The sequence below is a fragment of the Sarcophilus harrisii genome, chromosome 3 (assembly GCF_902635505.1).
Source record: "Sarcophilus harrisii chromosome 3, mSarHar1.11, whole genome shotgun sequence".
In the NCBI taxonomy this organism is placed as follows: Eukaryota; Metazoa; Chordata; class Mammalia; order Dasyuromorphia; family Dasyuridae; genus Sarcophilus; species Sarcophilus harrisii.
The window spans coordinates 146,766,822-146,787,803 of record NC_045428.1 but is presented as its reverse complement, the minus strand read 5'-3'; the positions used below and the strand labels follow the sequence as shown (position 1 = coordinate 146,787,803).

At 37.6% G+C, this 20,982-nt stretch overlaps 2 protein-coding genes across 5 annotated transcripts in view; one reads left to right on the top strand and one right to left on the bottom strand.

Moving 5' to 3' along the window:
• The window catches only part of STK24 (serine/threonine kinase 24), a 143,066-nt gene extending 137,910 nt beyond the window's left edge, over window positions 1-5,156 (top strand). For both annotated transcript variants that reach the window (XM_031958583.1, XM_031958586.1), the window contains exon 11: window positions 2,114-5,156. In XM_031958583.1, the coding sequence (XP_031814443.1) occupies window positions 2,114-2,150 (37 nt within the window). In that variant the 3' untranslated portion in view covers window positions 2,151-5,156. The remainder of the gene's footprint in view (window positions 1-2,113) is intronic.
• A 1,201-nt stretch (window positions 5,157-6,357) lies between these two features.
• Window positions 6,358-20,982, bottom strand: part of FARP1 (FERM, ARH/RhoGEF and pleckstrin domain protein 1) — a 308,923-nt gene continuing 294,298 nt past the window's right edge. For all 3 annotated transcript variants that reach the window (XM_031958582.1, XM_031958581.1, XM_023500517.2), the window contains exons 24-27: window positions 19,486-19,649; window positions 13,195-13,302; window positions 11,027-11,178; window positions 6,358-8,678 (exon numbers count right to left, since the gene is read on the bottom strand). In XM_031958582.1, coding sequence (XP_031814442.1) covers window positions 8,597-8,678; window positions 11,027-11,178; window positions 13,195-13,302; window positions 19,486-19,649 — 506 coding nt within the window. In that variant the 3' untranslated portion in view covers window positions 6,358-8,596. The remainder of the gene's footprint in view (window positions 8,679-11,026; window positions 11,179-13,194; window positions 13,303-19,485; window positions 19,650-20,982) is intronic.

Genomic DNA, 20,982 nt, shown 5'->3' with positions numbered 1-20,982 from the left:
TTTTGCCTTGTAAGCCCACATTTTGTTTTCTCCTATGCTGATGCAAGATACTAGATCAATCATGTACTCAATTGTCTCAATTAATTTTTGAAATGTGTTTACAAATTATAAGCAGTTATACAAAGTGAAGCATCTTGAAGAATCTTGTTTGTTCTTTATCTCAAGAATTGTTTTCTTTGTTTTTTTTCCCCCTATTAAGTGGGATTTTTTTTTTCTTCTCTTGTTGATAGTTAAATTACTTAGTTGTTAATTCATGTTTTGTCTTAATATGAGTTTCCCTCTCATTCTTATAAGACCTTCCTACTACAGCCTCCACCTTTCAGGTGTCTTCATATCTCTCCTCTGTTTCTAATACAGAGAACCTCTGCTTATAGAGTAGTTTTTCCCCAAATATAGCAGAGGTGGTAGATCTCAGAGACCTTATAAGCCATTTAGGCCATTCTGTCATTGTACAGATGAGGACACTGAGACCCAGAGAAGTGATGGGATTTGTTAGAGGTCAGAGCTCAGGACAGAGAGAGCATTTAAGCCAGGTCTCCAGTTGCCAGCCTGCCACTCTTTATTCAACCCTGCATCTTTTCTGCTGCGGTTCAGATGGCAAATCAGCTCTCCTTGGATAAGAAAAAAGACATTTGTCCTTGCATTAAATATTGCCAGGCTTTTTCTGGGTTGAACTGTGTGATTTTATTTATTTTTTTGCTCCTTATCTGTGACATTAGTCAGTTACATGTTTATATGAAGTGAGGCCTTGAGCATCATTTCTTAAACTAAAAATTTGGATTCTTTAAAAATTGAGACATGGTAAACAGTGACTAAGTGTTTTTAAAATGTATCTTACACAGGGATTCCCAAAAGTATTAGTATACTTTTAAGCAATTGAATTAATACTTTGGGGATATCAGCAACAAGATCAACCAAATCATTTCTAATGGAGCAGTAATGAACTGAACTAACTATACCCAGAAAAAGAACTCTGGGAGATGACTAAAAACCATTACATTGAATTCCCAGTCCCTATATTTATGCACACCTGCATCTTTGATTTCCTTCACAAGCTAATTGTACAATAATTCAGAGTCTGATTCTTTTTGTACAGCAAAATAATGTTTTGGTCATGTATACTTATTGTGTATCTAAGTTATATTTTAATATATTTAACATCTACTGGTCATCCTGCCATTTAGGGGAGGGGGTGGGGGGGTAAGAGGTGAAAAATTGGAACAAGAGGTTTGGCAATTGTTAATGCTGTAAAGTTACCCATGCATATATCTTGTAAATAAAAGGCTATTAAAAAAAAAAAAAAAAAAAAAAAAAAAAACAATACTATAGGACGACCAGTTCTGATGGACCAGGCCATCCTCAGCAACAAGATCAACCAAATCATTTCTAATGGAGCAGTAATGAACTGAACTAACTATACCCAGAAAAAGAACTCTGGGAGATGACTAAAAACCATTACATTGAAATTCCCAGTCCCTATATTTATGCACACCTGCATCTTTGATTTCCTTCACAAGCTAATTGTACAATAATTCAGAGTCTGATTCTTTTTGTACAGCAAAATAATGTTTTGGTCATGTATACTTATTGTGTATCTAATTTATATTTTAATATATTTAACATCTACTGGTCATCCTGCCATCTAGGGGAGGGGGTGGGGGGGTAAGAGGTGAAAAATTGGAACAAGAGGTTTGGCAATTGTTAATGCTGTAAAGTTACCCATGCATATATCTTGTAAATAAAAGGCTATTAAAAAAAAAAAAATACTTTGGGGATAGCCTGGACAAAGAGGCATGGTGTTCCTGAGGGGCTCCAGGTGTTTCATAAACTTGAAAATTAAATAATTGATTTTTTAAGAGAACTAGGAAGTATTCTGACATGAAGCTTGGTTAGAAGGACTCTGTCCTCAATTCCCCAGCCCTTTTTTCTCTTTTTTCTTAATAGGGTTTGTGGGTTTCAGGTTTACTTTTGAGGTGATTAGAGGAACAAACTGGATAATTTGGCAGGGGGAAATTGTGGGTTTTCCTTGTTAAAATTCACCTAGTTCCTAGTTATTGCTTAACTTGATGTATTGTGTCAGGGAAGTGATGCTATTTTTCCTTTCTCTCTCCAGATATTCACTGAGTGGTGGAGGAACTTCATCCCACTGAAGTTTTTTTTTTTTTCTTTTTTTCTTTTTTGGTATTTGGGTTTTTGTTTTTTCTTTTCCTTTCCTTTCCTTTCCTTTTTTTTTAATCAACAAGACCCTGTGGTGTGACTCCCCTGAAGCGGTATGTGACTGACTGCAGGGATCATCCCCCATGGCCAGAGGAGGGAGAGCTGTCCACAGAACATACATTCCTCAGTGTGCCACAGCAAGATGAAGTCTCCCATTTGGGTGGTGTATCAGCTCCTTAAAGCTAGTTATATTTTGTTAATGTTATTATTATTGTTTTTAATTTTAACCATAGTGCATATATTCAAGGGAAGTATCTTTAAAAAAAAAAAAAAACACACACAAAAACAAATAAACCAACCCTGAAATGTATATTTGGGATTGTGATAAGGCAACTAAAGATATTGTGAAACCTCAGGTATCCTGCTTTAAGTTGATAACTCCCACAGGAGATGGAGAGTCGCTCTGTTGGATCTGTGTACAGATTTGTATATAATGTCATTTTTACTGAAACCCTTTCAGCGTGCATAAGAAATCACTGTGTACAAAATGGCCAAGTGCTTCTGTAGATAATATTAGTGGAGTAAATATTTGACAGGCCATAACTGAGTATATTGCCTTGCCTTTATTACATGTACATTTTGAATGATGTGACCAGTGATTTGGATTTGATTTGGTATCTGCAGGATTTGCCATTGAATAATAATTATGCCCTCTTATGGACAACTCCTGTTTGTACCTAAACAAATGCAGAATTTTCTTGGTTTTGACCCCCATATCTCTTTTGGTACACACAGAGGTTGCTTTTCATTTTTTAATGATGGTACTATTTCTCAGTGTTTTAAATTGGAACGCGGCTAGCCTCGCAAACCTTTAAATTATTTTAAGTTCTCCTTTTGCCCCCAGAATAAGTATCTTCATTCGTTTCACTTTGGTTTTAAATTGTACCACTGCCAATTTTGCACCAGATGTATCATCCCTTTCAGTACTATATTCTGTTGAACCTTGTAGTAGAATCTGAATATCATCTTTCCCACCTAAACATGTCGAATGCTTACATGAATAAATTTTATATTACACCAGTTTTGAAAAAAAATCTTGAAATGTGACTAAGAAGAAAGTTGTTTCCTTCCACCATTTCCTGTGTCTTGCATGTGCGTGCGTATGTGTGCATACACTCTCAAGTTTTGAAGGGTAGAAGAAATGACCCATTTTAAAAACCTGAATTTTATTCAAGCTCCTGTGCATTTCCTTGAAGAGATATGGATGAATGTTACTGGTATATTTGGCAGATACTTGGGAGATTGCTATACTCATTTCCTTTAAAATCACAGGTATAACATAACAGTCATTATTATTCCCAGGGCATACTGACTTCTTGGAGAGCCTGCCTTTCAGGGTAAAAAGAAAACTCTTGGTTTCTCTGTATAGGGTAGGTAGGGGAGGACTTCTGAATTAATTGCCTTAGGGTTTTCATGAGTAAATGTCTTAACACAAGGTGGTATTGATATATTGAGTCCCTTATTTCTCATATATTTTAAAGAATTATCATTTTTAAAGAATGTTATGTCTCCTTGCCTGTCTTTGTGTTAACAGCCAGAAGACAGGTAATTCCAGAAACATTTAAGTTGTATGAAAAGCTTAGATATGTGAGACACTTATTGGTTTAGTGCATTATGTACTACAGTAAAGAAAAAAGATTCCCAAGTAGTTTTTAGGTGAGTGGGCATTAACTGAGTGAGGAAAAGCACTATTTTTTTTTTTTAAACCTCTGCCTTTAGTTATATTGTGATCTTAGAAACTCTGTCTTTGGTTGAGCCATGAATTTCTGTGTGGGATACATTTTGATTCTGGGAAATAAACACAATTTTTTGTTGTCTAGTTGTGCATACCTGTCCCTAACATACTTAAGACTAACAATTTGGGGCCTATCGGCCTGTAATTGCTGAGCCCGTATGGTCAGAATTGGCTTCTATGTATTTTACATACACTTAAATTCAGTTGAGTTTATTTCACTAAAAGAAAGATCAGTTTTTCCCCTGGCAGCTGTGTGTTACTGGCTTTTTTTAAAAAGTAAAATGACATAGCAGTTTTGAAAGATTAATAATACTGTTGAAACTTAGAAAAGAATAAAGTCTATGTATACTTTTCAGTAGTGAGACAATCCTGTATAATAGTAGATTTTGTTCAGAAGGGCCAGGTTTATTATTCAAACTTCTTTGATATTAATAGTTAAATAATCTTTAATCAGCTTATAATTGTAGTCTGAATTCTGGTTTTTTGTATGTGAACTACTTTAAATTAGTTCACATTTGGGGGAAATGTGTGGATTATTGACTTTCTTTGGATTAGGCTTTCTGTGGGTAGCAGCATTTACTTAGATTCAGAAAATTCTCAATCATAAACGCATAATATAGTACACTTTCCTGCGCTATAATGTCCCCCCATCCCACAAAAATGAAAGACTGTTGATAGGAGATTAGTCTCCTGTGATGTGGTCTTTTTAAGGGAATCTGGCCTGTCTTTCAAGATCCTTCCACTTTAGAGATTCTATCTCACTTTTAAAGTTTCTCACTTCTTTAAAGAACTTTAAAATTCTCAGTTGGAAGTCTTAATTCTAGCAGTATGAGTGCTGTAGGACTTAAAATTAGATTTATACTAGGCAAGACATTCTTCATGGACCTATATAGAGATAGGCCGGAGGTTAGTTGTTTAGAATAGAATATAGTGATACTTGAGGGCAATTATTTTATTTTCTCAAACAAAAAATAATGAAAATGCATTCACCCAGAAGAGAGGTAGGGGTGTGTGTGTGTGTGTGTGTGTGTGTGTGTGTAGTTTGACCACATAGTCACAATGTCCAACTTGGTATTTGGGGTTAAATCAACTTACCCTTGGAAACATTTTGGCAGCCCTGGGAATTACCTAATGGAAGAGATTGGCTTTGTCTTTTGGGGGGGGGGGGGGCTGCTATTGCAATAGGTGGTACCTTGGTAAAGTATTGAAACAATTCTATTTCTGTAACAGTTCTTCTCCTCCCCACCCCCCTGTTTTTCTTGAGTTATTCTTTAAAAGTGTCTGGTTTACTTATTGGTTTTTATGTAACAATGTTGTATGTGGTTTTTAAAAAACACATTGTCAGTTTGTAAGTTTTTTATGCTTCCTTTAAAAGTAAAAACAAGATACTGTATTTGTCACAAAAATGGCAGTAAAAGGGGAGAGCCATAGGAAATATTCTTAAGCACAGATACTGTGAAATGTAAGAGTCAATAAAGATCCACAGAAAATCATGAAGGTGGGGGGGAGAGTAGTGATGGTGGTAATATGTGTGGGTATGATAGCTTTGAATGTACAGTCATGGCCTGGGACCAGTGGGTGGATTTTAAACGGTTTTCAACCTTGAGAAAAATTGCTCTTATGATATCACAAATCATATGTGGCTTTGTTCTCCAATCCTGTCTGCTGCTTTACAGATCCACCCCTAAAGTGCAAATATTTTAAAGAAGCACCACCCTTCCACCACTGGATTCAGAGTTTAACAATACATTATAAGTTTATGCAGCAAAATAATGAAGGGAGCATGTAATACTAGTTTGATATGTTTGGTTGCTAAATTCTTATAGACTAGATTTATTTAATAAAGGATAAAAGGAATGCTTTTGGGGAGGAGAAAAGGGAGAACATTTTGGGATGGAGGGAGTGGGTTTTTTTTTTTTTTTAAATTTCTTTGAAAATGTCTTTGCATTTGGAACTGGAACTTTGTACTCAGTAGAAAATGTTGACAAAGACCACTTCATGTCACAAATGGCTTTTAAAATGTAAACATTTTAATGTGCCTTAAGTCAGGACGTTTCCATACTTGTCATTTGAACTGTAATTGAAAACTTCACTTGCTGGGTCAAGGTTTACATGAAAAGTCAGAATCCTTCAAAAAGATGTAAACATCCATGAAGCTGGGATTCTGAAAATGTATTGTGCCTTTGAAGAACAATGTCAGTCAGGCATTGATCCTCCCAGGAGGAGTCTCTTAACTTGGTTCAAACATGGTGGAAGACTTAGGGCTGTCATTAGCCATTTCTGATTGATGGAAGAAGACCCAGAATTTAAAAAACAATCTTGTTCTCTCCCACTTTGCTTATCTATCCTTGTGGTATAGATGAGAAAACAGCTAGCTGTTTGCAAAAACTTGCCATTGGTATGTATCCAGTTTATCTCAACTCTGTTGTAAGAGTGGGCTTGAAGAAAGCCTCTGAGCACCTTAGGTAGCTGTGAGAACACTGAGCACAGGACCGTTTGTCAGCCAAACACTTGGGTTTGCAGTGGGAGGGATGGACTACTACAGAGAGCCATTTTTCTACTCAACTTTTGTAGGCCTTTGTTCAAACCCAGACTCTGACATTCTTTACCTTGGTGTTCTGGAGCTTGTCCTTTCACATATGGAAATGAGATGGATTAAATGAAATGGACTAAAAGACATCTAAAGTCCTATTCTCAGCACTGGGTTTTCCTGTCAACATAACTTAATGATAGAAGGAAAATATATCAGTAATAAGCAAATTGAGGAGGGGAAGTATTATCTTTTCCACTCTCTCCTTTGCCCCTAATTTTCTTATCATGACATCAGAGGAGAAAGAAAACCTTTGTCTGACTAGTATTCTTAACCTCATCAGTTCATCCCCTTTTGACTCCGGTAATGTTGTTTTCTTATTGACTGTTCCTCCCTTTGTGTCCCCACCCTGGCAAGGAAATTGCAGTGTGCAGGGTGATAATTCCACCAGCCCAGGTCAGGAGGAGGAGCAAGGAAAGGATAAGTTGTATTGCCTTCAAATTGCAGTATGCTCAGTGGTGGCGTGAGGTATTTTTATTCCCTTTTGTTGTTAGTAGTTTAAACCATCTGGTACATGTTGTAAGGCAAATGATTAACAAGTCTAAAGCTACTAGTCCATTTCAAAATTGTAGTTTCCATATGTATCAAAGCCAGCCTCAGCTCCATGCAGTCTGTATTCCAGCAAAAATTCATTCCTTGGTATCCTCAGTTAGGCAGCATCAACCTAGCTGGTGGGGGAGGGGGGAAGAAAGGTGTATTAATTGAGCTGCTATTTTGCTCATCTATGGTTTTTTAGACTTGCATTAGAAAATGCCTTTAATAAATTGTGGAACAGTCAGAGATGCTTTTTAAAAAGTGGGAATGTTTCAAATGCAGCCTGCATTTGCACCTAATTACCCTATGATACCAGCAGTCCAGCACATGAAATATCAAAGTAACTGTTAACAACCCATGACCAGAGGGCAAAGAGTAGATAATAACAGAGTCCTGTTCATGAAGAGACAATCACAATCTGTATGCCCATAGAATACTTCTTTAAAATGAGTTCTTTTCAATAGGATATAGGTCTTAATCAAAGCTTGGGGTGGGGGAATAAGTACCGTTACTTTATCGTGTTTCTTCATCCACTTAAGCCAACAAAAAACACTTTTCATAACTTAACATGTCACAAATGGCCCATGGTTAATGACATACAGGTATTTTCATGCTTGTGAAACAAACAGCAAAACACCACAGCTTAATATCTTCCCATTGTACACACCATTCACAGTACATTTATAGCCCAAATAATATTGCACTGGACTTTTGTTTCATTGTTTCTCGTTAAAAAACAAACTACATTTTGCAAATAGTCATCACTTCTCAAAATTAACAGGTAAACAATTTGGTCAACTTGCACCAAGACAAAGGTCTGATAAATGTCATAGAGTAAGTAGTTCATTATATAACATGAAACCCCAAAGTGAAATATTGTTTGTGTGCTGCAAACTTTTATAACAATAGAAAATTAGTAGGAATTCCTTGATTAATAAAGTAGAAAGATTGAAAAACAAAATCTGAAAATGACCCCCTTTACTGTAAGACTGCCTCGATTGTGTGTATCATAGTGTGAAAAAGCCATTATTATATTTAAAAATGCAGCAGTCTACTGATCAAAACAATAAAAAGTTTTCTTTTTTTTCCTTTTTTTTTTTTTTTTTTTTTTTTAAGAAAAAGAAAGCACTTGCACATAGGATCACGTTTCATTGGGAGGGGCAGGTATATTTGTACTGCTTTTTAAGGTGCAATCTTGGAGGAAAAGAAATGTCATTTGGCACTCTAAGAATGATATTTTAATACTGGCATAAGCTTTTAAAAAAAAACAGCACACCAAGAGAAGGACCCACAGAACGCCACACGGGACAGGAGGTGGTGGGGTTCTGTTACCATTGGGATGGGGAGTCAACAGCCGAAAAGACTAGATTAAAAACAGTTTTGCTGGGACAGACAAAAGTTGCTGCAAAACCACTTATTTTAATTTCACTAGGCTTTGTTATTAATACAAGAGAAAGTAACTTCAAATGTCCTCTAGAAAAGCAGCAACTGCTGGAACAAGAAACGTGGATGTTCAGCTATCAATACACATGAGATTCTTTGTGACTTAGAACACAAGCACGTGAGGCAGAGGTGGTGGCACTCCGGATCACTTCCATCCACCTGGATGGGGAAAACAGAAAAGATTTTTTTCAATTTTTCAAAAGGTTTTTTTCAATTTGTCTTAAGAAAAAAAAATTTTTTTAACCAAATTTTAAAGTATGCTGATGATTTCTGTGAGCCAAGTGTCAGTAAAGATAAGCACAGCATGTGGTACTGGAGAACTCAGTATAGGGTTCTAGAACGGACCCCAGAGACCCTCGATTGCAAATAAGATCAGTCACACCAATTTGGAGTTTGGCAATTCAATCTGCCAACCTTCATCCAAAGGTATACATGATCTTTGTAAGGTATACATTTATCTTTGTAAGATAAAAAATTGGACCAATTTTAGACTGATTCATTAAATAAAAAAGAATTGTTAAGTAGCAGAATGATTCCTCAATAGGCGTGTGTGTGCAAGAAGAGAAATGAAGCTGGTCATCAATACTAAGCCCAACAAAAAAGGCAAGAGGGGACACCACATAAAAGCTCATGCACTACTCAAGATGGGCGAGGCTGAATCTTGGCTTTTGTTTTGCTTTTCTCTTTCAAGTAGATTAAAACCAAAGACAATAGAAGACATGGGAAGGAAGCACCTCACGTTCTCGGAGCCAAAATTAGACCTAGCCAGACAACCTTGATTTAATTCCATCAGGAAATGTGATTGTTAAGTCATTCTCAATAACCTTTGAAAGATCTTGGAAAATGGGAGAGGTCACATAAAATGAAGACTTGATTTTCTAAAAACAAGTGACATGGAAACTAAAGGCTAACAAATTTGAATTAGGGCAAAATTCTAAGACATGAAGAGAGTGGTTTGTGAGCCCTTCAATAGGGAAACAATTTTACAGGTCATGTGCTTCATTAACTTCATTTCAGTTTCTGGTAGCATGACACAGGTTACATGCTTCTATTTCAACAAAACATCTCATTTTGTGAATCATGCTGCTATAAATCAAGAGAATTCTCAACTTTGTGATATTAAGAGAATGCTAATTCACAAATCTGAACTTGATATATCTATACCTGTGTCTGCTTCTGATGACAAAATAGTACTTTGTTCTATTTAATTTTATCAAATTTGTCTTAAAGTTAAACAAAACTTAAAAAAATAATACTTATGTGATGTTTCAAAATTACCTTCACAAATAAAATCTGGGGGCTCAATGAACTGCTACCTCAGTTGTTGAGCTTACTGTCCAGAACAAGAAACATGATGTTCATGACATTTTCATCAGACCATTTTCAGAACATGGTATATTTTAGGAAGGAAAAATACTCTGTTTCATGGCCCTAGTGATCTCCAAGGATTGCTTTTGGAAAGATGTCTATTAGCATTCTCCAAATTTACTAGACATAAAAGGTGATGGTTTTTATCTGTAAACCAAAATCTTATGAATCTAAATCCCTCATTGCAAGGTTAGATGTTACATAGGACTTAACATCACCTACAATTTTAGTTTGTTTTTTAAATCATTGCTATTTAGATCAAAAACTTTTCCTGTAGTATTGCTTAGCATTTATGACACATAATGTATGTGGCTCAGCACATATATTTCCTTTCCCTAATCATTTCAACCTGAGTACGGAAATTGAATTCTGGTTCTTTACTTATGAAAATGTATTTATGAACAGGTGAGCGCTGCTTTTCCTCCCCCATCAATTATCTCTTCTCAGATATGTTCAAGTCTTTTTTTTTTTTAAACCTGTTTTCTGGCTACAGTTTACTCTGGCAAGAGGAAGAAAAAGATTTTTGTGGTTTTTTCGCATCAGCTCCATCATTAGCAAATTTTCTCCCTCATCTCCATTCACACATTTAATTCCTGTTTTGCACAAGGAACTGCTTCTGGAACTAGATTCCCAATGAGGCAGATGGAAAAGAAATGGGAAATTCAACTCTGAATACCCAGATTTAAAGATGGCCCCCATTCAAATGCAGTTTCTTGATGGCAGTGAGTGTTTAGGTGAATTTAGAATAATTAAAACAATTTCCTACATTAACCTCACCCACATTCAATTTGTTTTTGCTTCTTACTAGGAAACATTATAAAGTAGCAAATTGAAAAACTTGATTTCTGTAATGTGAATTCTCCCACATTGTATGAAGCATTGATGCCATTATTTACTTATAGAACTCTTTTGGTTGCTGTAAAAATAACTAAAGTGTGTTAGAGTATGGATTCCCAGCCATATCAAAGTTATTCTTATTTGTGAAACATAGTACACCCACCCATGATGACATACTGTAAGGGTAGGTCCTTTTAGCCAAAAGAAGCTAACTTCATCATTACAGGGAAAGCCCGGCCTTCAACAAACAAGGTGTACTCTGTCCAGGGGGGAAGTAAAACAAACAAACCGAAAACCCTTACCTTTCGAATGTATATTCACTCTCAGCCCTGAAGTAATAGACATGGGACTTGAAATGTAGTTTGAACACATAATCTTTGTGGATGTTCTCCGATTCCGAGGGAATGGTGAGTGAATATCCTAATAAAGGCAGACTGGCTAAGGGATGATTGTCCTGGAAGTAATGAGAACAGATTTTGAAAGCAGTCAGAAGCCTGCTCAAACACAGTCTCTTCTTGTAAATCTTCTCTGGAGCTTTAACTCAGTTTTCTCATCAGCACCATTCTTGATATTCAGACACACAGGCATGCAAAAGTGGATGATGCTATTCTCCCTTGGAAAACTTGGCCTGTGAAATAACTGCAGATATTGTCCAAAACTTAAGCTGAGGAGTTAGACCCAATCTGATTTTTTTTTTGGCTGTTCCCAGTCCTCTTGTGACTGCTTTTCACCAAGGCCCTGCTTATGGAAAACGGGGGCCAGGGTCTAGGGCAAATTGGTGCCCTACCTGGGCTATGTTTGGGGATGTGCTGTTTCTTCAGCACACTGGGCCTTGAAGGCAAGTCTCTGGAGAATGTTTAAAACCTGGGCAAAAGTATCTCTTAGACCAAAGATAGCAAACATGAGGATCCACTGCATTCCAGAGTGAAAGGCAAGCCAGATTAAAATGTAACAGGAAAATATCTAACAAAAAATACAATGAAACAATGTTACAATTTAAAACTAAATCGGTATTCAAGGAACCTTATGTACTGTTTCAGTTTAACACCACTGTAGTAGACTACTTCTGATGTAAACTTTAAGTTGATTTTACCTAATTTTTTTTAATAAGTAGAAAAATCTTTCTGATAGTCATGATCATTCAGCCAGAGCCCGAGAAAAAACTAATTAATGATCACATTTAAGATTTGCAAAGTAAACACACAAATGTCTCATTCTTTTTTCTTATAATCCTGGGAGGTAGGTATGATTAACCCATCTCACATGAAGAAACTATGACAGATATAAGTGACTTGTCCAGGATCAGACATTCCTTAAGTGTCCGAGGCTTAATATGAACTTGGATTTTCCTGCCTTTTCAGGCATAGTCCTCCATTCATTGAACTATCTAGTTTCTTAAAAATGAGAGAGGTCCCAGATTATTTCCTGAAACTTTTGTGGCATAAATTGCCTATTCTCTGGCTCTAGTCACTCATTTCTCCTGGAGTGTCTTCTGGGGAGAACACTTAAGCTGAAATCTATATTCAAAAGCTTCATTCCAGAAGCAGAAATGTTGCATTAGCTTTCTAATGGAAGTCAGAATGCTGAGCTGTTGATCTACGCACCAACCCTCAGAGACCTTCTGCAGTAACATTACATCCCGAGATTGATAGCATAGGCTGTATTCTCCACTGAGTCCTGTGTGCCCGACTGTCCCTGGCCCTTGGACGTCAAATATGCTTTTAGTAGTATGGTCTAAGCCTAAGTGTTAACCCGAGGTTTTCTCGGTTGACATTGCTCAGATTAAATTGGCCCTAACATGGAACTGTGTATCGGGGTACTCTCTAGATACACTCTGGAAATCTACACGCCCTTAGCTAATGATTACCTCTGAACCACAGGCCTCCAGGACAGCCAGCTGCCACCTTTTGAAGGAGAACCAGTCCCAAAGTATAAGAGGCCCCGATTTTCCCTCACTGTCACGGATACACAGAGTACCCTAAAGAATGGATTATTATTTGCCCCCTAGAGGGGGAAAAAAATCTACTCCTAGGGACAGTGCCATTGCTTTAAGATATAATCCTCTTAATTACCATTTCTATCACCATTATTTAGTTTTTAAAACTAGTTGTTAGAAGAATCTGCATAATATATTCCCATTTATAGATCTTTTTTGCACAGCCCTGATTTTACGGATTTGATTTAATCTACCACCATTTTTTGATGGAGTCTTCCTGGAGTGAAAACTTCCAAATGCAGTATGGTAGCCATACTTTGGGGAAGGGGGGAAGCCATGAGGCACTTTCCCCCCCCCCCCCGAGTTTTCAAGAACTGTGGAAAGTAGCTTATGATCAAGTCTGTGGGAAGCTGGATTTAATTTTTACAATAATTGCAGGCAAAAATGTTCTGACCCCAAACTCCCAGACCTCTGCACCTTTTTGATCTGATCCCATTGTAGCAACAAGCTTTTCAAGTCACAGAAGGTATTTACCTGGTGTGATTTGTAGAAGAACAGGCAGAAGTTGGTAAACACCACCCAGAGCTTCTGCCATCCATTGCTATTTTTGAATTTCCTTAACAGGTTCCCAGATAACTGATTCTAAAATGGAAGAAAACCAGAAGGGTGTGAGAGAATACATACATACATACATACATTTTCTTTTTTCCCCTCTTTCAAAGTTAAAAAACCCTGCCGGAAAAGAAGCAAAATCTCATGTAAAAGAAAATTTCATTTTCCTCTCATCCCCCGCAATTTTTAGTTACGAAGAAGCAGCATCTCTGGGAGGGGGTCAGAAACCTTTCCTGGTGATACCTTTTTAGAAAGAATAATTTTCCTTTAAATGAAACTTGCCTATAATCCTAATGGGGAAAAAATGTTTTGCTGTTATTCTTGTGGAATTAGTAAGCTCACAGTGATGACCTCTTCTTCAATCATTCCTCAACAAGCTTGGAATTTTCTTCTCTCCAGTTCACTGTGAGCATTTGGCATTCCCCATTAAGGGGAGAAAAGCCAGTGAAGGAGTAGGAGCTGGCAGCCCCATTATGAGTAAAGGTTAAGCAGCTATTTACTGCCACCTAGTGCACTGCAGCAAGAACAAAGCCAGATACTGTGGCTCTGCCTGAGGGACAGCTGAGCTGCCTCTCTCCTAAACTTTCCTCAGGACTTCCCATTTCCAGGAAGGATTGGGGGGGCGGGGGGGGCGGAGAAGGAAGAGAAGATAAAGATACTCCTAGTTTGGTAGGAAATGAAAGAGATCCTGCCCTCCCTTACAAGAGAAGACACCCTTTTAGGGTATCTTGGTTTGACTGCCTAGTTTTCTTGTTTTCAAATGAAGAAAGTTCATTTCAGTGTGGGACAATGTGCCTTCGGTTCAAGGGCAGAGATTGGGGGGGTTTATTTTGGGAGCTATAATGACTGTTAGCAAAAATTAAACAAAAACATCCTTCTAAGGTTGAGGAACCAAAAGCTTAAATTCTGCCTGAATCGGGAAACAACCCTTCCAATGAAGTTTCTAGGCCTGAAAAATGGGCTTCTCACTTAGGTCCTTTGTTCCTGTGGAGCTGCTGAGGAGAGAAGATATATGTTATGGGCTCCATGTTTCCCTTGACTCAAATTATGAAAAAAAATACCTTCTTAGTTCTCTACCTAACAATGACAAAGCATTGTTCATTGTTACTTATGAGTACCAGTGTGGTTAGAAAGAAATGCATGATAGGTAGCTCCTATCAAATTCCTCCACCCACCCAAAATTGTCTGTAAAATGATGAAAGTAGAAAATATTTGATAACCTGAAATGTCTAATTTATAGCAGAGGGGAAAGTGAACAGACCCTGAAGTCAAGAGGACTTGTTTTCAAATACTGCCTCTGATGCTTAAAACTCATTTGATTTGGCCAACTTAACTTCCTCAGGCCTTAATAAAATGAGAAGGCTGGACTAGATGTCCTCTGATGTCCAGAAATGGAGTTCTTATAATAACAGCCATTAAATAGCACTTTAAGATCTGTAAAGTGCTTAATGTGTGTACTCACTTGGTGTGTACACACCTTACAACTACCTTGAGAGGTAGCTGCTATTTTGATCTCCATTTTACAAATGAGGAAACTTAGATTAAGAAATGTTAAAATGACTTGCCCAAAGATCATACAGCTATTAAATATCTAAGACAAGAATCAAACTCAGATCTCCCTATTTCAAGTCTATGTGCTCTATTCCTTACCCTTGGGATTCTGTTAAACGAATGGATGACTCTACTAGTCATGAGATCCAGTAACTTTTTCTAGACCATATTCTCTTTGACTTTCTCTGAACCTTCATATAATGAAACACTTCTCCATTTCCAACCCTTTAGTGTTTTTTTAGTTTTAGGGACACTGTACTAGGGGACTCAGGGTTTTCTGAACACATATCTGACTCCTTTGTTAGCTAGTTCATACTTCATCCTCTTGCTTGTGTTTGCACGCAATCATTCAGTGCTTGTCTTTTTTGTTATTCTCTCTGTACACTCCTTCCTTTGGAGGATCATCCACTTTAATGACTTTTCCCATCTTCATTCTTGACCTCTTTCTAATCAATGATCCTATACTTTTCAATTGCCCACTTAGATGCCCAGGTAGAATTGGTTCTACCTGAATAGCATATCTCACAAGTCTAAAATTGAGCTCATTATCTTCCCTCAAAACTAGTCTTCCTCCTACTTCCTTTTCATAATCATGAATTGTTTCTGATTTTTCCCTTCTCTCCCTTGTTCCTCTAATAAGTTACCAAGTCTTGCTTAATCTCTTGCTTCTATGCTTTCCTTCCCACTGACATGATATATGTGTATATATGCATATGGATATACAATGCATGTTTATATATTAATATATATATATATATATCACACTATGTCAAGACTACTTTTGATTCATGACAAGGTCAGTATATAATGTCCTGATGGATCTCCTTGCTAAATTTCTTCTAATCCATCCTATACATTACAGTTCAGATTTACTTTGTAATTTTCCCAAGTTTTCTTTCATTATGTCAGCTCTCCTTTCTTCAAGGATAATACACTATGATGAGATTAAGCCCCAAATCACTAGTCTACCATCCAAGGCCCACAATAATCTGGGTTCTACCGAACTTTCTGACTTTAAAGACCCTCAATATCATTGTGACTATTCTCCCTCTCTACCTATTTAAAATGTCAAATATATCCCCTATGATATATGTCTAATACATATGCTATATAATATATATATAAAATGTCTAATAGATCCCCTACTAATCACTTGGGAGGAGAAAGAGAGGCTGGTGACATTGCACAGCTCTCTCACTTAAATCCAATTCACTTGCATATCATGGCATCACTTCCATGTCATGGTTTTCAAGAACAAAGGACGAACAATGGAGTAATAGCTCCATCTGTAATGTCTAGAATAAATATCTTGCATGTTTGTGGAGGAACACAAAACTACATAGGAAAACCGCATGTGAGTTGACTTTCACAGAGAACGTTGCCTGGAATCAGAGTCTCGAGTCTATAACAAACCTGAAACATTATAGCAGTCATTTATAAATCCCCCTTTTCAGTGTTTCCTGACTGACTAAAAACATCTTCAGTACCTAAGAGCCATTTAAATAATTCATGATCATAATTGAACAAGATCACCTCTACCATTCTAAGAAGAAGATCTGCCTAGTAGGAATTGTTACTTAAATGGAATTAGGCTTGAAGTCCACAGTATATCTCTCAGGATGCCATTTTACTCTGATCAAAGGTCCTGTACTATCTTTAGACTTCAAGAGCCCTGAATCACATTGGCACTTGGTATGAAGAAGCCTCCACAGAGTAACACTACAGCTCTGGGCCCACAAAGATCCTCTCAAATTCTGCAATGTCATAAACCAGCTTCTAGCTAACAAACTCAGATGCTAAAAAAGCACGAACAAGGACAGATAATGGTTTCTCTCTTCCCCCAAACACCCTCCTTTAAGAGTTTAGCTAGAATATCTTAATTCACTTTTAAGACAGCTATCCATACTTTCCCTTTTCTTCACTACGATACAAGCAAACCCTTTTTCCTTTGTGATTACCATTCATCTGGAAGACTTCGCAAAATGATGATTTGCATTTGATACCATCAGAAGTGTGATATGGAAGCCATCTGCCGATCAATGATCAGCTCAGTAGGGCATGAAAGACAGACTCACAAAGAAGAAAGAGGTAGGCGTGGAAAATTGGTGATGGTGGTGGGAGCACAGGTGACAAAAAGGAAAAAAAAGACATAGAAATGAGAAAATAAAGCCCACAAAAAAGTCACACTGAGAAAAGTATAAATGAAAGAATCCCAGGTACAAGAGACAACAGGGAAGGATGGATTGTGGTGATTCAGGATGAACACTTTGATACTGTGGGGAACAGATCCCACTTCTGTTGGACTGAGGGAAAAATAGTTTGTAAACTGTTTCAGCAAACATCTGATATAGGGGAAGTAGTGTTTACTTCCAAGGAAGGGGGCCAGGAGTGGGGGGAAATAAAACCACCCACAAGCCTTTTATTAAGCAAACATTTGGGTAAGTTTTCAAAAATGTGGGTGTTAACAACATAACTGGAAAGACTCCCTTTAACTCATCTATTGAATGGAAGTTGATTCATATTGTAGTAGTCAATTTTTCAAGATCAGTGTTACGACATATGACAGAAAGCCAAGCTTGCCTTGCTTCTCTGCACCCAACTCCCAGCTCAGGCCACAAAAACAATCAACCTCAATATTTTAAGATAAAATATATCTTTCAGCTGTGCATCCATTTGTGCATAAGGGACAAAATGAGTCAAACAGTTGTATAAATATAATACATGCTAACCAAGGCATCCTATAGGATAAGTGGTACTCTCCACCCCCTTTAGATAAATCACTTTCTGAGTGTCTGTTTATATTATATACAATGGGATTAAATGGAATTAATGTAGTAGTAGAACTGTGCCAAACCTGGGTTCAAGTTGAGCCTCTGACACAAACTAGCTGTGTGACCCTGGGTCAGAAGTCACCACTTCTCACTGTTTTAGGCAACTTTATAAGCCTAGAAATTGCCAGAGATGGTGCCAGCCTCTAATGAGTTTGCTGGTCTGGGAGTTCCCTTTGCCAATAAATCACAGGGATTAGATCTATGATTTGTCTTTATGATACATAGAAACTTTGCTTTTCCCCCTACCAAAGTGAGCTTGGAGATATTCTACTTCCTTCTAAAGAGCTTGTTATTGCAAGAGTTCCTGATCTACAGGCAAAGGATCCCCTGCGGGGCAATGGAGCTATGACCAAGAGTAGTTGTTATTTAAGGGTCCTCTGATCCAAATGAAAGTATAATAGTTCTCACCACTTTTTTGTTGTTGTTTAGTCATTTTTCAGTTATGTCTGACTCTCTGTGATCTTACTTGGAATCCCAAGTAAATATTCCTGAAAGTGATACTGGAGTGGTTTACCATTTCCTAGTCTGGTTCATTTTTACAATGAAAGAAGTGAAGTAAACAAGGTTAAGTGATTTGCCCAGGGTTCTACAGATAATAGGCATCTAAGGCTGGGAACTCAGGGAGATGAATCTTCCTGATTCCAGACCTAGAACTTTATCTAATCTGCCATCTAGCTGCCCATATCATTCTTTAGCTCTTAACAAATTATGCAGGGCAACATAAGTAAAAAATTTCTTCTGTAGACTAAGTCTAATCTATGTGTCAATATGTTTTAAATGTATGTAGATCCTGCTATAATTAATTAATCCATTTAAAAGCATTGCTGAATCGTAGCTTTCTGTCATGTATTTTGTCCATGAGAAAATATTAGTAGCATAACTCTCAATTGGGGATCTTTGAACTGTTGCACTATTAAAAGCAGATCTTCGTACTTGAAAAGGTAAAGAATTGTTACCCTGAGGCAGCTTTCTGGTCAAAGCTATTTTGTTGTATTGCCTATTGCTGTCATTTTGAGGAAAGATAAATTAAATCAATCTACCTTAAAAAGAAAAACAACACAGTTTCTACAAAGTGTTGCACTACCATCTCTATATTTAAAGAAAAACCACCATGAAAGATACCAGACAACTGAAGGGTAAGCTTTCTTAGTATTTCAAATGCCTTTCTTCACTCCGAGAGAGCCACCTAAAACTTTTTTCCCCCTCCCCAACCATTCTTGATTCTGAATACCTGCTGTAAAATTGTTTGAGTCTGTGGCCAAGATTTTAGTCACATCATTTAAGGAATGAAATAATGAGATACAGACCACATGTAAAGAAAAAGCCATGATAGATTGAACATACACAGAGACCACAAGAAGACATTTTACAGATAGTGAAAGCGATTCCTGGTATAGAATGAAAAGAATTAAAGCGAAGAGACAGGTGTGCACTTACCAAGCCCAGCAACAATACCCTTTTGGTTTTTCCCAGGTATGAGGAATTGTATACTCTGTGCTCAATAATAGAACAATTTTAGATGAGATTTTCTTTTGATTGTTGTTGGTTCAGATTCATTCTTCCCTATGACACCAACACTAGGGTTTAGATAAAAATAGATGAAAGCTCCTCAAGCACAAGTAATAATGCAATAGCCCATCAGGTCCCAATAGGGAAACTCTAGTTTTCAAGGCTTGCCAGTATTAAAATGGCAGAGCACAGTTGGGACTCTTAATGGTAGTGGGAAACGTGTTTCAGCTTGGCAAAAAAACTCAAGATAGGCTGGCTTTAGACCAAAAGGAAGTACTTTTAACTGGGAGATAGTCACTAGTTGGGTGGCCCAGGTAGATACCTCCACAGCAATGCTAAAGTCGATCATGGAGACGCTGGTATTTCGGTGCCAGCAGACGTGAACCATGGTGTTGCCCCGGTGGGGAGACTGCCGTTCGAGGGATGTGCGGGAAGCACTGAGGTCATCCTCTGATTCTTGGTCTGCTGTGGCGTCATCAGGGGACTCTAGAATGCAGGTAAAAAGGCATCTCTTCTTGCAAACAGACAGATTTTCCCTTGCTATCATTACCAAGACTTATAGAGTACTTTGGAGCTCACCGAGGCTTGGTTCTCTGGAGATAGCTCATCAGGCTAAAGTACCTATACTTTCAAATGTTAAAACACTATAAATGTCATTGTTAGAACTACAAAAATTCCTCTGAGTTATCTTTCTCTCTTTTTTTGCTTTTATCAAAATATTTGAGACAATTTTTTTTTCTGTATTCCAGAGCTAAGGCCCAGCAAGCAGATATAACAACAATCCTTTGTGTTCTGGATGATCTCACCCTCTGGCAAAATTACTGCTTGCATCAGGACCAGGTGCTCACTGAGGGATTAATGGCCCCCTTTCCCCAGGGACCTAAGAGCCAATGTGGTATGGCATCCCTCAAGATGCTCATAATCCCTGTTCCTTGTAACTGCCAAGTGAACTGAATCAGGTACTTCTCTCCTGTTCCCACTGGTTTTGTATCTCCTGCTGTGAGATAATCAACTTAGAGACACAAGATCCAGGAACGCTGTATTCTCCACTCATAAGCCTGCTGTGGGAACAGCTAAGAATGGTTGTCATGGTCTGGGCCACTTGTGTCTATAAATGCACTACTTTTGCCCAACACATTTTCAGTTCTCCTTTTTAGGAGGTAGAGCTCCCATTGGCAAACATCTTCCTCACTCTAAAATTAATTAAAGTTCTGTTTGTTTCCTGACTCTCTGGATGTTTGGACTTTGGTCACCCTCAGGTTAGATGCCGATTCTAGTCCAGCTGACACTATGAAGGAAAATGGACCATTTACACTTTGAGGCTTGCACTCTTTATGGGTTCTCTTGTTTCCCTTCCCTAAAAGGTGGAAGAGATCATTGATTTAAAGCTAGAGGGGTCCTTAGAAACTACCTGGTACAATCCCCTCTTTTATAAAGGAGGCAGTAACATCTAAGGGAGGGAGTAGGGGGAAGGAGAGGAAAAGTTGGCACAGAAGATTTTGCAAGGGTCAATGTTGAAAAATTACCCATGCATATGTTTTGCATATAAAAAAGCTATAATAAAAAATAAATTTAAAAAAAAAAGAGAGAAAAAAAATAAAGGCAGCAGTAAGAAGTTGCTGAGTTCCTTAAGGGGACAAACATGGGCAATAAGTAGCCGAGCTGGAATTTGAATGCAGGTTTTTAATTTAAAGATCCAGTGTTCTTTCTATCCTGCTGCCTCATTATACAAGTAGTAAGATTATAACCAAGCTTATCCTTAAAGAAGAGATGAGAGAATGCACCTTCCTCCCCTCTTCCCCTTTTGAAAACAGAAATA